General features: G+C 39.9%; 1 protein-coding gene across 4 annotated transcripts in view; it reads left to right on the top strand.

The window, feature by feature from the left end:
- srpk2 (SRSF protein kinase 2) overlaps positions 1-13,748 on the top strand; it is a 41,671-nt gene that overhangs the window by 18,810 nt on the left and 9,113 nt on the right. For all 4 annotated transcript variants that reach the window (XM_051099602.1, XM_051099603.1, XM_051099605.1 and 1 more), the window contains 8 exons: positions 4,171-4,334; positions 5,961-6,069; positions 7,017-7,104; positions 8,188-8,275; positions 8,674-8,780; positions 10,728-10,893; positions 10,988-11,013; positions 11,295-11,556. In XM_051099602.1, coding sequence (XP_050955559.1) covers positions 4,171-4,334; positions 5,961-6,069; positions 7,017-7,104; positions 8,188-8,275; positions 8,674-8,780; positions 10,728-10,893; positions 10,988-11,013; positions 11,295-11,556 — 1,010 coding nt within the window. The remainder of the gene's footprint in view (positions 1-4,170; positions 4,335-5,960; positions 6,070-7,016; positions 7,105-8,187; positions 8,276-8,673; positions 8,781-10,727; positions 10,894-10,987; positions 11,014-11,294; positions 11,557-13,748) is intronic.

Genomic DNA, 13,748 nt, shown 5'->3' with positions numbered 1-13,748 from the left:
CGATTAGCGCAGCGTTAGCACGGCCCAGTCCAGCCTACCAACAAAATCCCAACAAAATCTGAGATGATTTCAGAAAGGACTCCTTCGAGAATGTTTGTATTTGTGTAGACCGTAAATGTCCAGAGAGATCACCGGATCAGCTAAGATCACTTGTGTGACTGTGAGGTTTTGTAGGCCAGTGTGAAGCATGACAATATGAGAGTCATCAGTCTTCTGAATCAACCCACGGCTGTCATGTGATCCTGTCAGTGGAAATGACACCAGCTCATGAAGGCTATCCTGACGTGTGTGTGTGTGTGTGTGTGCGTATACTTGTATTCACTATGTCATGAGGACCAAATGTCCCCACAAGTATGGTTTAGTTTTGTAGTTTTGTGTGAGGGGTAGTGTTAGGTCAGGGGTGTCCAGAGTCCAACCAGTGGACGAATTTCAAATGGCCTGTAATGCCAAATATAATTTACAAATCATCGGTTTCACAATTTCAGCACAAGGTGACAGCACTAAATTTTAGGCCAGATGTTTCAGTAAAACTCAAGTTATAACAATTTGACAACTCGTATGCGATGCCATTTCTTTAGCGCACAAGACATCCTAAGTGCGCCAAAAGCTGAACATCTCTGCTCATTTGAATCACAGACTGTTATTGGAGACAAAAAATGTGTTTACTCGCTGACCGATCTGAATCAGGTGGCACTAAACGGTGCACGAGATTCCGTGAGAAGCGTTCCAGATTGGAGCCGAGGTCTCCGATACAAACCAAAGATGTTGTGGTGATTTAGAGTAGTTTAAAGGCAGATAAAACAGCACTGACATTCTCAACACTGTGAAAAACAGGACAAACATTGTGACAACAATACAAGAATACTTTAAATCCACAAATCACCGACATTTACAATTAGGGATACACCGATACGATTTTAACAAAAAACTATTGGCCGATACCGATATTGGTCAATTGCATAAAGCTTAAAAACTAAAAATAAATGAATAAATAAATTTGACTTTTTCTGTGCCTATAATAATAATAATATTAATAGTAAAGTACAGCGTTTTACTCAAAAAGAAAAAAACACGAAGGGTCTTGATCTGGTAGCCAATCTTGCGCTTAGTCATAGCCAATACAGCATCATCTTTTCTATATTTTCACCAAATGTAAAGAAAAATGCCTGGCGGTTCATAACACATCCTCAGATGAACTAACGCCGGGGCATTGCTATGGCGACTTAAGATGAATTTACAGCGGAGCGCGGGCATTTCACTCGTAGGATGCGTCAGCGTCACATTTGCAAAGGCCGTACTGTGCCGTCTAACAAACTATGTTTTGTACATACAACTCATTGTCTCCATTAAACAGTAAACTATCAGTATCGGCCCTTTTCATGCTATTTCTGATATGCCGATGGCTTTAAAATAATCAAAAATCGGCTGATAAATATCGGCGACTGATACGTCGGTGCGTCCCTATTTACAATGTAGGAAACATAGGATATTTACATCGAATGTTATTATATTAATAATGTAGAGATGTTGGCCTACTGAATATATTAAGAAAGTAATGAAGTATAGGCCAAATGGCATATTTTCAAAGCAGTTTTGTGCATTCAAAATAAATGTGTTTATAGACTATATGCCATACAGAGTGCATCTCAATTTAAGAAGTTTTAGATATTTTGACCAGAAACAAGACAAAAATGCTAAGTAACAGAAGCCTTTTAATATATATATATACACACATATGCGTGTTTATTGTCATGAATGACTCCCGTCCTGTGATCAGTTTGTCCACTGACTCTCAACGAGCTCCAGAGACTCAAACACACAGTTCAGCTGCACATTCTTCAGTATGAAAAGGGCTTTTGTGTTCTCATGTGAGTAGGTCCTGTGGAATTTGATTTATTGATTTTATATATTGTGTTATTTTGTGTACCCCTACCAGTGTGCAGATGCTCAAAGGGATTGCACACAGAAAAGTGTTCATTCTGCCGTCATTCGCTCGTCCTCATGTCTCAGACCTGTAGGACTTTCTTAACTCTGCCAAACACAACAGAAGACACAGTGTTTGAGGTTTCTGTAAACACCCCTTTTTTTCTTGTGGAAATAATTTTCTCATGCCTTAAAATAGCTTGAATGTAACTCTACACCCCTTGCCTCATTTACTATACGTGGATCTATGAATATGCAAATTAACCCCGCCTCCACAAACTGAACTGTAGTAAACACAATACAGTGGAAATATTGGAAATATTGGTGTAATTAAGCCATATATGTTTGAACCAGAAACAAATTCAGTAGAATAAGAGGAGGAAGAGACAATTATGTAGAGTTGCCTACAAGTCGATGTATCAAGATATCATATCAAGATAAAAGTTATTATAAAAGCTACATTTACAGTTATTGCAGTTATTTCTTCCCCAGCAAGCTGGTATGCTCAACGTAAGCAAGTGAGGTAACATTAACCTGGCTGCCTTGCTTGACACGGTCGTCTTACCTTAGACCCGCCCTGATGAGCTGAGTGAGCTGAGAACGGTCCGACCGCCGTTGTGTCGACTCCTGTGCGGGGGCAGACTAGATTGTCTCTGATTGAGCGAATGAGATGTTTTGTTGCTGGATGTAATAATGAACATATCTGTCATCATTTACTCCCGACATCTGAGCCGCTGAAGACGCAGAGGATTAACATTAATTTAGTTTTAGAAGGAAATGCGTCCGTCCGTCCGTCTACATAAATGCGTCTGTGTTCATGCGAATCATTTGTGATCAGCTTCACCGACAGCAGAACTGCAAATCGCCTTTCATACTAATGTGCTAGTTAGCAATTTTGCGGCTAAATGCAGCTAAAGTAAACATTACGGCTGGTCACCCCACAGAAGAGAGGGGCGGGGTGAGCAGAGCTCATTAGCATTTAAAGGCTAATGCACTAAAACCGCTCACTTTGAAAAGGACTGATTTTATGTAAAAATGTGTTGTTTTACACTACCACTGAGGTATTTTAACTAAAGTATGTTATGGACTTCTTATTAAGATCCTATGGAATCATATCAACTTGTGGAAAGTGGGCGTCCGATGACCCCTTTAACGCTCAAATTGCTTTAGTGTCAGCGTTATATTGACATCAGCGTCTGCCACAGAAAAACATCTACTGACACACGTGGAACTGCTGAAATGAGAAGAAGATTTGTTGTGTGTGAGTGTGAGTTCTGGAGTGCGTGTGAATTGGTCATGAGATTCCTGGCGTCGCGCTCGTTCCCTGAACGCTGCTCAGAGACAGACGGAGAGACAGAGACGGAGAGACAGAGACGGAGAGACAGGCTGTTCAGGAAGCAGATGAGTTTGAGCAAACATCTCTCCGGCATTATGGATCGCAGTCACTCTCATTCCAGCAGGACGTTTGGTTTAGCGCTCAGTGCACTGCGATTACGCCATCGAGCCAAGCGCAGGTAAAGAGAGAGAGAGTGTGTGTGTGTGTGATCGGTTCTTATACGAGGCGGCCGTGGTGAGACTAACCCTAACTCATCTCAGCCAATCAGAACAGCTCAGATACATGTGACAGATACAACTCTGCTTACTGAGGTCTTTAAGGTAGAATAATGAAAACAGCCTGTTGAAGTTTATGGACTATAAACGTCTCTAATCTCACGGCGTCTCTCTGTTTGTGGACTCGGCACACGTCGGTCAGAATGTCACGCCGGTCTGTTAATAAGATTGAGTGGTGTGAATGGAGATACTAAACTAGATTTGGTCTCGGGAAAGAGTTAAATCTGACATAACTTCCATTTGTGGACAAGTGGGATGTCCTTATTTGGAAAATGGGCATATGTATATGTATATATAATTACTCCTTTTTAATTTAGTTTGTAAAATTGCAGTCAGAATTTGGTATGAGTTAGTGTTAGTCGACATATTTATTTGACTAATTGTTGTGTATATAAAAACAGTAGAAGCTTGTGGAATGTCCCCATTTGTCTGAGTGGACGTTTGTGTGTGTCTGCATGTGTGTTTTATTCTTATAAAATGAATCTGATGTCAAGCTGGATTCTAGATTCGTGGCTCTAGTTTCTATGGCAACAGGACGAAGGTGTTCTTTGCGCTTTCAAGACGGTGGCTGACCGCTGTGTGTTCATAGACTCAGTCCTTCACACACAGTAAATGGAAATGTTTGTGTATTTGTAGGCCCGACACACAGAAGGTTCCGTCCGCTCCTCCTCCTCCTCCTCCCCCTCCTCCTCCACCCCCTCCGCCCCCCCCTCCCGAGCCTGTCGCCCCGCCGGAGCCGGAGGAGGAGATTCTGGGCTCTGATGACGAAGAGCAGGAGGATCCGGCCGACTACTGCAAAGGTACCGCACCCGTCTGTCTGTCTGTCTGTCTGTCTGTCTGTCTGTCTGTCTGTCTGTCTGTCTGTCTGTCTGTCTGTCTGTCTGTCTGTCTGTCTGTCTGTCTGTCTGTGTCTGTCTGTGTCTGTCTGTCTGTGTCTGTCTGTCTGTCAGAAGAGCTTCCAGGTTTCTGTTGATGTTGAGTAAAAGCTGGACTGACACTGACCTGATTTATGCCTCGTTCTTCACAGGTGTGTGAGTTTCCTGCCTCAGGTCATTTTTCTGTCATCACTGAAAGTGAAATGTTAAGTCTTATAGTTTTAGTAGCAGAAATAGTTCTCAGTAGTGCAGTGCGTGCAGAATTATTAGGCACGTTAATATTCTGGTCGTATTTTTTTTTCCAGCATCTTTTACCAATTTAAAATCACAACAATCTTAATAACTACTATTAATTTTGTAATTAATCATTTATAAGTGATATATAATTGACTGTCCATGAAGGCTGGAAGTGAAAAACTCCTTATATTCAGGTGTACATAATTATTAGGCACTTTTTTTTTTTTTACAGATAAAATGAGCCAAAAAAGAGATTTAACTCAGACTGAGCCTGAGTCAAGGCATGACCACTGGACAGCAAAATGCTCATTCGGTCAGCACTGTGAGAAACAAATGGGCGTAGAAGAAAAGACACATATTAATTGCAAAAGAATTAAGATTTGAGGTGAAGAATTAGGTGTAAAACCATCAGGAACCATTTAGTCTCCAGCGCCACCTTTTTTCAGAACATCAACCTGCCTGGAGTCTCCAGACGTACAAGGTGTCAGGTTCTCAGAGACTTTGCTTGTGTAAAAAATCCTAAAAAATGACCCTCGCCTAATAAAAATGGCATGCTGAAGTGTTGTGAAATACATGAAGACTGATTTGTTTTATAGGCTTTATATACAGGTAAGTTGAGAGTGACTCTTGAAGGACCAGCATCACATCCTCTTGTACCACTCTTTCAAGAATTTATCTTCCAGAATCTAGCAGTAATTTCTGGGAGTTTATTTTTAGTCCATCTCCTATCCTTAAAAAAGTCTGTCTTGCAGTTACGGACTAAAAATGAACTCCCAACACGTACTGCCAGATTCTGGAAGATGAGCTCATTTTATCTGTAAAAGAAAACGTGCCTTATAATAATGCACACCTGAATATGGGGAGTTTTCACATCTAGCCTTCATGGACAATTATATATCACTCATAAATGATTAAATACAAAATCTAAATTAATAGTAGTTACTAAGATTGATGTGGTTTGGAATTGGTCAAATGTGCTTGGGAAAAAAAATATGACCAGAATATCAACGTGCCTAATAATTCATCTTCTGCTCTTGAGTGTAAGTGCCAGTAGTACTCCTGGCTACTTTTCATATCAATGACATAAATATACCACGGTAAAATATACAAGAAAAAATACAGTGTGAAAGAAAGCTGTGCTGGAAGAGGTGGAATCAAACCAATGGAATCAAGTGTCAAAACAGACTTTTAATAAACATAAGTGCTGGTCTAAGGACACCAGCCGTACAGTTGAGCTGAAGGAAACATTAGCCAGATTATCCTGTTTCTACATGTACCATCAGTCGACTGTATCACGTTTCTCTCGTGCTGCAGGAGGTTACCATCCCGTGAAGATCGGCGACCTGTTTAACGGCAGATACCATGTCATCCGCAAGCTGGGCTGGGGTCACTTCTCCACCGTCTGGCTGTGCTGGGATATTCAGTGAGTGACCGTGTCACCAGTGCAGTTAGTGTGTGTGTGTGTGTGTAACCAGTGGGAGAGTAACCTGTGTGTACTCTGTGCAAGTGTAACCTGTGTGATGTGTTTGTGTGTGTGTGTTACTCAGCGTGAGTATAACTTGTGAGTGTTACAAAGTGCAAGTATAACCTGTGTGTGTGTTACTTAGTAAAAGTATAACCTGTGTTTGTTACACAGTGCGAGTATAATCTGTGTATGTGTGATACTCAGTACGAGTATAACCTGTGTGTGTGTGTGTGTGTTACTCAGTGCGAGATTAACCTGCCTGTGTACTCAGTACAAGTATAACTTGTGTGTTACTCAGTACGAGTAAAACCGGTGTGTGTGTTACTCAGTGCGAGACCTGCCTGTGTAGTCTTTCTTAAAAGCAGGGTATTGCAATACTTTTTAAGTACCGGTGTATTGTGCAACACTAGTGCGAGTTTAACCTGCCTGTGTTACTCAGTATGAGTATAACCCGTGTGTGTTACTCAGTGCGAGTATAAACTGCCTGTGTAGTCAGTATGAGTATAACCGGTGTGTTACTCAGTGCGAGTATAAACTGTCTGTGTTACTGAGTATGAGTAGAACCTGTGTGTGTGTTATCAGTGCAAGTATAACCTACCTGTGTAGTCAGTAAGAGTATAACTGGTGTGTGTGTGTTACTCAGTGTGAGTGTAACCTGTGTGTGTTACTTAGATTATATGCACAATGTGTAACAAACACAGGTTATACTTTTACTGTGTATGTGTGTTTGTGTCATACTCAGTGCACAGTGCAAGTATAACGTGTGAGTGTTACACAGTGCGAGTATAACCTGTGTTACTCAGTGTGAGTTTAACCCGTGTTTGTTTGTGTGCATGTTCAAGTGCGTATACAACCTGTGTGTGTTACTCATTGCAAATAAAACGTGTGTTTGTGTGTGTTAACAGAGCGAAGCGTTTTGTTGCGATGAAGGTGGTAAAGAGCGCGCAGCACTACACAGAGACGGCACTGGATGAAATTAAATTACTCAGATGTGTGAGTATCTCCCACACACACACATTGTTCATCAGGGGTTCTTGTTAAAAAAATATTTATAATTTCACTTAGTTATTTGTACACCATGTCTCTGACACAGAATTACAGACTGCTTCCGCTCTTGTGTCTTTAATGGCGGATCACAGTCACTGCCGCACAAACACAGCTGAGGTCTTTATATACAGGCGGCATCTGAAAGCTCACTGTTTAGACGCTGTTTAGACAGCATGAAGGTGCTTCACAAAACTGATTTCAGACTGGCTTTCGAGGAAGCATAACGGTCTATAACAAAACAGAGAGCTTTGGTGATAACTGAGCCAATATTTAATGACTACAGTACTAAATTCTCACTGTAAATAAAATGAATAGTGGAAACATTTAATCAAAATCACACATTTACACACAAAGACAAAACTTTCAGATGCCATTTTTAGCTCAGCTGTCACAAAGTCAAACGCACAGGATTGTGGGATATCACCGGCAGTGAAGGACACATTAATGCCACCTTTAAAAATGGAGAAGAAATCTCGGCAGACTAGATGCGAAGCGATCACTGGACTCGGACAGGTCTTGCTGCCTTCCTGCCTCCATATGCTGCCTGCAGAATTGGCAGCATGAAAAATGAGTCTAATCATGATCCTGATTATTGCTTCTGTCGATTAAGTTTTGTTGTCTGTAGTATTTGCCTACCGGTTATTTATTGTGATTTTTTTTATTTTTTTTCATTTGCAAAAATTTAAGGGTTTTAATCCCCCAGTCAGAGCTTTTTTTTTTAAATGGCCCAATGTTATGGTTAATCTCCCTAATCTGGCAACCATGTTTGCAATTGTGGTTGCTAAATAGATGCACTTGCGTGCATCTGTGTTGTTTTTTGTCTTTAGGAAAACATTAACATAATTTGGAAACTGAAATTAATATTAAGAACTTCACAGGTTGATCTGTGCTTATTTGGAAGTGCAATAATTCTGACTAGATGAAAAAGTCCTCATATGTAATAGTGATTATACATGTTGAGCAAAATAGCGACGTATGCAGCGATTCTCAGCTTTCAGACACACCTGTCTCTCTCTGTCTGTCTCTCAGGTGCGTGAGACTGATCCTGATGATCCTAATAAGGACATGGTTGTTCAGCTCATAGACGACTTCAAGATCTCAGGGGTGAATGGGATTCGTATCCTTACAGCCTGTGTGTGTTTTGTGTGTGTGTGTGTGTGTGTGTGTGTGTGTGTGTGTGTGTGTGTGTGTGTGTGTGCACCTGGTATTCATCACGTTATGGGGACCAAATGTCCCCACAAGGATAGGAATACCAGTAAATTTTGACCTTGTGGGGACATTTGTGAGGTCCCCATGAGGAAACAGGCTTATAAATCATGCAGAATGAGTTTTTTTGAGAAAGTAAAAGTGTGCACAGTCTCCTGTGAGGGCTAGGTTTAGGTGTAGGGTGATAGAAAATACGGTTTGTACAGTATAAAAACCATTACGCCTATGGAATGTCCCCATAAAACATGTAAACCCAACATGTGTGTGTGTGTGTGTAAGTCCGTGGTTTTCCTTAACTCTGGTTCTCAGATGTGTGTATGGTGTTTGAAGTTCTTGGTCATCATTTGCTGAAGTGGATCATCAAGTCAAATTATCAGGGTTTGCCGTTACCCTGCGTCAAGAGCATCATTAGACAGGTAGTCGCACACACCTCCCGAATCCTGGCTAAGCCGTGCACGTAAACGCAGCTGTCCAGCGTCCGGACAGCATCGGCATGTATTTGATGTTTCATATTCAGCTGCCTGGAGATGCTTTGAGCCAATGAGGTTTCTCCATGAACAAGAAACGGAACACGAGTGTGACTCACACAATGTCCTGTTAGCGGCGTCCCACTTCAGATGCTGCATCCTACGAAGGTCACAAAGGTCGAGCGGAGCGTCCTTAAATGGGACAGCCAGTCTACGGAGGATTGCTCTTGTCGCCTAGCAACAGTGACGGCTGTTTGTACTGGACTGTTTTATAAGTGATATTCAGCTGTCTGAAAACAAAACAGGTTTCACAGCCTGTCTGAATGTGTTCACTTATATAGTGCAGGTTATTTCAGCTTTACAGTGATCAAAAGTGATTCAGTGATGCAAACAGTTCTGTAACTCTAAAAAGACGATAGTTGAGCCATTCAGTTGAAATCAGTTCAGTGCTGATTCTGTTTAATTCAATCACTCTGTAAAGTCCATCATTTATGGGCTGAGATTAATTAATCTATAGAGCAGCTCTGGAGAAAACAGTGTCCTGTTCAGTTCAGCGTTTGTCCAGTAGTGTCTAGTTTTTTTTATTTTTTTATTTTTTACATAAGTTACAAACTATCTATAAACCCGTAAGATATGTCAACATTTAAGCTGCTTGAAAGTTTGTTTTTTTATTAAAGGCAAAAATCTAAAATTTACAGATAATGTAGTCACCCCCTTGTCATCCAAGATGTTCATGTCTTTCTTTCTTCAGTCATAAAGAAATTGGGTTTTTTTTTTGAGGAAAACATTTCAGCATTTTTCTCCATATAATGGACTGATATGGTGCCCTGATTTTGAACTTCCAAAATGTAGTTTAAATGCAGCTTCAAACGATCACAAATGCGGCTGTAAACGATCCCAGCCGAGGAAGAAGGGTCTTATCTAGCGAAACCATTGGTTATTTTCATTTTAAAAAATACAATTTAAATACTTTTCAATATCCAATGCTCGTCTTGTGTTTCTCTCCCTGAACTCTGTGTATTCTGGCTCAAGACAGTTTGTATGTCGAAAAACTCCAATCGTATTTTCTCCCTCAACTTCAAAAATCATTTCAAAATCATCCTACATCACTGCAGAAGAACAGACACAGTGTTTACAAAGAAGATCAAACACCCTCAACAAAAAAGGTAAAACAGTGATACAGGACGATTCTGAAGTTGAGGGAGAACATGAGATGGGAGTTTTTCCACATACACTAACTGACATGAACCAGAACAAAAACAGTTTGGGCAGAGTAAGACAAGACGAGCGTTTGAGGTTAAAAAGTATATCAATTGTAATTTTGTTTAGACAATAACGAATCGTTTCGCAAGATAAGACCCTTCTTCGTCGTTTAGAGCATTTGAAGCTGCATTTAAACTGTATTATGGAAGTTCAAACTCGCAGCACCATATCAGTCCATTACATGGAGAAAAATCCTGAAATGTTTTCCTAAAAAAAAAAAAAACAATTTCTTGACGACTGTAGAAACAAACACATGAGTAAATTATCTGTAAATTTTTGTTCTGGAAGTGATCTAATCCTTTAAAGCTAGGTATCTGAAGTTAAAACCCAATACTTCTTTTTAAAAGTGTAATCCAGCACGTTCTCTCTCAGGATAATGCTGTCATCTTGGAATAGTCTGGTCTGTGAAAGATCCATCTGTGGACAGGAAGGATGCATTAGGAGGCCATATCTGAAGCCGCTGTGACGCTTTCGGTTCTCAAATGCAGCCTCTGAATTGGGACGCGGTAACAGTCGATTACGGTTCTTCTAACCGCAGATTACAACATGTGTCACGTTCTGTGTGAAATCTGTGCTGAAGCGTTGCTCCGGCGTGGACTAGATTCACCTCGTGTGTTTGTGGTTTGGCTGCAGGTTCTGCAGGGCCTCGATTACCTTCACAGTAAGTGTAAGATCATCCACACGGACATCAAACCGGAGAACATCCTCATGTGCGTGGACGACGCTTTCGTGCGCAGGATGGCGGTCGAGGCCACCGAGTGGCAGAAAGCCGGAGCGCCGCCGCCGTCCGGATCCGCCGGTATTTCATCTCCGCTTTCTGTCGTTCTGATTCATGAATGTCGACGAATGCGACCGGTGACGTTCTGACTGTGTTTCTCTGTGTGTGTTCGCAGTCAGCACGGCTCCTCAACTCAAACAGGTCAGTGAAGCCGAAAGCTCATTTCAGTACAGCTGCTGCACTGGAGAAAGCGGACGAATGACCACCATCTTCAGCACTTCATCCTGTAGTTTGCTGTGTAGTTGTACATTACATACAAGAACATACAATTCTGATCTGTAGATATTTGTGATGGCTAATCTGATATTTGCAAAAAGTGAATTGTGGCCGACCAATCAGAATTCATCCGCTGACGTACGAGAGCACGCGTGCATGAAGCGTGTTTGTCTGAGTTGTCTCCTGTGGTTTGGCGCCTCCTGCAGGTGGGCAAGATCTCCAAAAATAAAAAGAAAAAGCTGAAGAAGAAGCAGAAGCGGCAGGCGGAGCTGCTGGAGAGACGCATGCTGGAGATCGAAGCTCTGGAGCGAGAGGCGGAGAAACAGAGATCCGGCGGAGCGTCGGACGCCGCACACGGCCCGAGCCTGGCGCTGGCGGACAGCGAGGACGACGATGAGGACGATGAGGATGAGGACGAGGAGGCCGAGGGACAGAAGGAGCGGCCCGTCAGACTCACCAACCACACATGTGAGTTCGGTCCAGTTCTCATCTTTTGGAAAAAGGATAGTGATGGAGGCCGTCGTTCACATTCTGATGTCTTTAATATACCCTTACGAAAATGAAGTTTATTCAAGTGTGCTATTAGGAAACTAGACTTTTTATGTATTTTTTAGAAATGTGCTTTATATACTTCTCAGAAATGTAGACTAAAAAGTCTATATATGGGTCAATGACGTGACGCTACTGTTTTGTGTCCATATGGTTTAATTAAGTTGAAAAGGGTTAAAATTTCAAAGTAAAGGTGCACAATAATTGCATACATTCTCTTTTTTGTGGACCAAGTCTAAATTTTCTAATGAAAGTTTTAATGAATTTTGAGATAATATTTGGGGGATGATTGCCAAAATGTCAGTGTCAAATTAGAAGTACAAAATGAGGATTTGTAAAGAAAAAAGTAAAAGGATTTCGATATAAGCCAAGAGGAGATTTTCCTTTTCTGTGAACAAAACTTGGTTCTCGCAAGAATTGCATATTCTCACCGGTGCTTACGCTGCGTCTACGTTCTACATCGTCTGCTGAAACGCCACTCACTAGTCAACGCAAGTGTGATAGACAGCAGGAGCTAAAGATTATGGTTTATAAAGTTTTAAATATGGATATTTTTCTTACAAAAGTACGTTGATTTGCTTCAGGAGGCCTTTATTAACCCCCTGGAGCCATCTGGAACACTTTTTTATGATGGATGGATGCAGTTTATTGGACTATTCAATATCACTCATTCACTTTTAATGTCACTCCAATTGTAGTCATTTGAAAGAAGAATATTATTGTATGATATAATGTAATATATTCATAATAATGTAATAATGTAGGAGAAGGAAGTGGGCGTCTACATTTGAACATAAATTCACTGATTAAAAAATATCAACCAAAGATTACAATTTACATTACAATTAATTCAATGTCTGATATTTTATAATTAATATGATACAACAGAGCCCTGTTTTCCCCAATACATGGCACAATACAATATGAAATTACAATATGAAAATTAAAATTACAATATGAGACATGAGTTCACTGTTCATCACTATGATCATTTTGTGTCGGTGGATTTTTTTTTAAGCATTGAGGGGAAAAAAAGCACTTCAGCTGAACTTGTTGACAGTCATGCTTGATTTTCAGTGTCAATTTCTTCAACAAACAACGGCCTTTGGCTGTAGAAGCAACATGGTCAAGTGGTGTAACTGGTTTGTGTCAATTGACGTAACCAGAATTTTTATAAAAATATAATTATGTACAGAAAAATTAATGTTAAATAAAATGTAGTCATCTAGTTTAGTATAATAATATGGTTTTTAACATTTTTTTTTTACATAATTTGTCAAATATCATTTAGAAAACAGGTGTTTCCAGCATATGTCCCGCCAAATATAGCAAAAACGCATTAAAATTGACATTTAAAGATAACTCTAATGAAATCTATTTATGTTAATGAGTAAGCTTATATGGCATCTAGGTTGATAAAATATTTAATATTTCCTATTTTTTGTCAGTTACACCATTTGACATTTTCATGTACATTTAGTCTTAACTTTTGTAAAAAAAAAAGAAAAGAAAAAAAAAAGGTGTTAATGTCATTTTTAATTACATAAAATCAACATAAACACGTAGTGTACATTTTAAAATACCCGATGGATGCTTTTAAAACAAGTTTTTAAATGATTTTTAAATTTCTCATTTTGCCAGCCCCTTTTTGTCACTGACCATATATTGGGGTGTTGATCGACTCCATCTATGTTTTGATTATCATGAATAGTCCTTTTTTTTAGCTTTTTGTTCAAAATGGTGTTTATTTATTTATGAAACTTACCCACATTCAGATCTTTATAAAAACATGCATGAAGCCAGAATCAAATGTTTTTGTTTACAAGCAGATGCCCTGATCTTTCTTTTGATGTTTTGTGTGTTCACATATTCATATAACAAAATATATACAAATTAATACCTGAATAGGGACATAGTAGACCTAACTTTATACCTAAAGTGTGATGTAAAGTTCACTTAAAGAAAACTTACTAGTAAAACTACTAAACTAGTAGTTTACTGAGACTATACTTCAAAGTGTGCTATAAATGCATAAAAAAGTATTTAATTAGTAAACTTGTAATCAGTATACCTATAAGTTCACTTTTAGTATAGTACACTTTTAGTAGCAC

The sequence above is a fragment of the Labeo rohita genome, chromosome 25 (assembly GCF_022985175.1).
Source record: "Labeo rohita strain BAU-BD-2019 chromosome 25, IGBB_LRoh.1.0, whole genome shotgun sequence".
Taxonomy (NCBI): domain Eukaryota; kingdom Metazoa; phylum Chordata; class Actinopteri; order Cypriniformes; family Cyprinidae; genus Labeo; species Labeo rohita.
Note: the sequence above shows the minus strand (reverse complement) of the source record. Positions and strands in the feature narration are given on the sequence as shown.